The 2,494-nt window shown below is 31.5% G+C and overlaps 1 protein-coding gene and 1 long non-coding RNA gene across 2 annotated transcripts in view; both read left to right on the top strand.

The window, feature by feature from the left end:
* Positions 1–850: 850 nt before the first annotated feature.
* Positions 851–1,950, top strand: LOC109588227 (uncharacterized). Its single transcript, XR_002188030.1, has 3 exons — positions 851–924; positions 1,325–1,627; positions 1,914–1,950. It is a non-coding gene; the product is annotated as an uncharacterized LOC109588227 (long non-coding RNA).
* A 414-nt stretch (positions 1,951–2,364) lies between these two features.
* Positions 2,365–2,494, top strand: part of LOC109588226 (uncharacterized) — a 3,018-nt gene continuing 2,888 nt past the window's right edge. The window contains exon 1 of the mRNA XM_020004404.1: positions 2,365–2,371. Coding sequence (XP_019859963.1) covers positions 2,365–2,371 — 7 coding nt within the window. The remainder of the gene's footprint in view (positions 2,372–2,494) is intronic.

Here is a 2,494-nt window from a genome sequence, read left to right on the forward strand (position 1 = left end):
AACATTTACTTGTAACTCATGAGGTTTGTAGTACCAATTAAGAGTAGATTACTATCATCTACTCTTGGTAGTACATGTACATATTATGATACTCAGCGAAAACTACTGATGAATAATGCTGGTATTCAGTATGTGTGTGTGTGTGTCTGTTTTTAGTGTGAATGTGTGTTTGTGTCTTTTTGTGTTTTGTGTTTGTTTCTTTACCTAAATATGTGTGAATATACATGTGTCTGTTTGTGTGTGTGTGTAAAGATGGATTCACAATTGATAGAGTGTCAATGCTGGAATTAAAATATATTGTATTTTATATACATTGTGTACATAGTGTATGTACATACATGTATTTGTGTGTATGTGTGCATATGTTTTAATGTGTATGTGTGTACTAACATGTACATCATGTGTACATGTAACATGTACATGTGTGTGTATGTGTGTGAGCAATTATGCATGCTTTACATGTAGCTTTATATGTGTATGCATGTATAGATGTACATGTATGTGTGTTAGTGTATCATTAGTATGTGTATGTGTATGTGTGTACATGCAGACACTTAGTAAGTTCTTAATTGAGGACTCACATGATATAATAAAACACTCAGTTGTGTATACTTGTCTATTAATATATTGTGTATTATTAATTTTATTATGTCATCTTTGTGTTACATAAAACACACTGTGCAGACTATAAAACTGTGAGTTAGTTATTGTGTTTATTAACCAGATATCAAATGATCAATTAATATGTCGTTCAAAAATTAATTATTATCATTTTAATTTTATAGATTAATCTACCAGTCAATGTCACTAACAGACGCTGGCATTCTCTCTCAGTGTGGAGTGTGACCCCAACTACTAACTGGATAATTGAGTTTGGAGGAGGATGGGAAAGCCACAGTACTGATACAGCAGTTATTAAACTCAGTAAGTACATGTAGACAGTAGTAGATGCAATGTGTATTGAATATGTATTGATGATGATATTACAATAAAGTGATTCTTATGATGAATATTTAATGAGAGCATTTGACGTATACCTATGATACTAATTATTACCAATTCATTCCTGCTATGTACAATAGTGAAGTATAATGACTGCAGATACAGAAACACTGATATTAATAGGAGCTAGAGTGAATGAAATATTACTATCAGTGTATTTATATACAATAATATGTTCATGTGGTTAACCGTGTAAACTGACAAAAGTCACACATACATGTACAATGATTAAACATGAATCCATCAATAATAAGTTTACCATAGTAACTAAGTGTAATTAATTTGTGTATTTCTTATTCTCCACCATTTTGTTACTGTATAGGATATACTAGTGATAATGATTGGTCTACTAGTGTAATACCTCTGGACCAGTATGAAGATCAACTAAGAAGAAGGATACTGAATGATTGGGAGGATTTAGGATTAAGCAAAGAGTTTCAATTACTCAGAGGGCACCTACAAGAAAGAGAGAGAGAGTTCTATCAGAAACAAAAGCAGATACAGCAAGATCAAGACAAAGAGCAGCAACAGCTTCTTCAAGAAAAGGCAACACTTATTCAGCAACTTGTTGATGCTACCACTCTCCTTGAGCAAGCAGAAAAGGATAAATCAACTGTTGAATTAGGTACTATTGTGTTGTACTGTTGTTTATGTGTACATTGTTTACATTATAATACTAGTGGATTAGACAATGTTGAGTATGGAAATAGTATCCTGTACTCAATATAGGTCAAATTGTTCATGCATTAGAAATAATGAGATTGATGTAGAGTGAGCTCTGCTTACCATATATGGTACGATTAGCAATAATCATAGTACATGTATTTATGGGCTACTGTACATGCAGTGCAAATTTGTATAAGCAACAAATATCATTTTACTTTGTATTTTTGTATTTTTATTAATAATAGAAGATTATGAGAAGCTTAAAGCTAAAGTTGCTGAAATATTGAAAGAGAAGACACAAGTAGAGGAGAAGAAACAGATTGTTACTGGTTAGTGTATCATCAGTACATAATATTAGATGAGAGAATATTCTATTAATGTAGAAGATTATGAAAAACTGAAACTCAAAGTTAATGATTTGGAAAAAGAGAAACAACAATATCTCAAGGAGAAACAGATCATTATTGGTAGGTTAACTATACACACAGTATTATTGCATCTATTATACAGTCAGCGTTCATAATCTGAAAAGTGACATTTTTGAGAAAGACAAAGTTATAGCTAAACTGACATCACAAGTAGAGGAACAATCACAGAATGAGAAACAGATTATTACTGGTTAGTGTATCATCATCAATCAATAATAATTATTAGTATTCTATTAATTTATAGACCTTAGAGCTAAAGTGTCTGATAATGAATTGTATACAACCAAACTAATGAAGGAGAAGTCACAACTACAGGAGAGAGTCACATCCTTAGAGGAACAATCCATCAAAAAGACTAGTTCCATTGGACTACAATTTAATTACCTGATCCCTTCAAT

The sequence above is a fragment of the Amphimedon queenslandica genome, unplaced genomic scaffold (assembly GCF_000090795.2).
Source record: "Amphimedon queenslandica unplaced genomic scaffold, v1.1 AMPQUscaffold_12224, whole genome shotgun sequence".
Taxonomy (NCBI): domain Eukaryota; kingdom Metazoa; phylum Porifera; class Demospongiae; order Haplosclerida; family Niphatidae; genus Amphimedon; species Amphimedon queenslandica.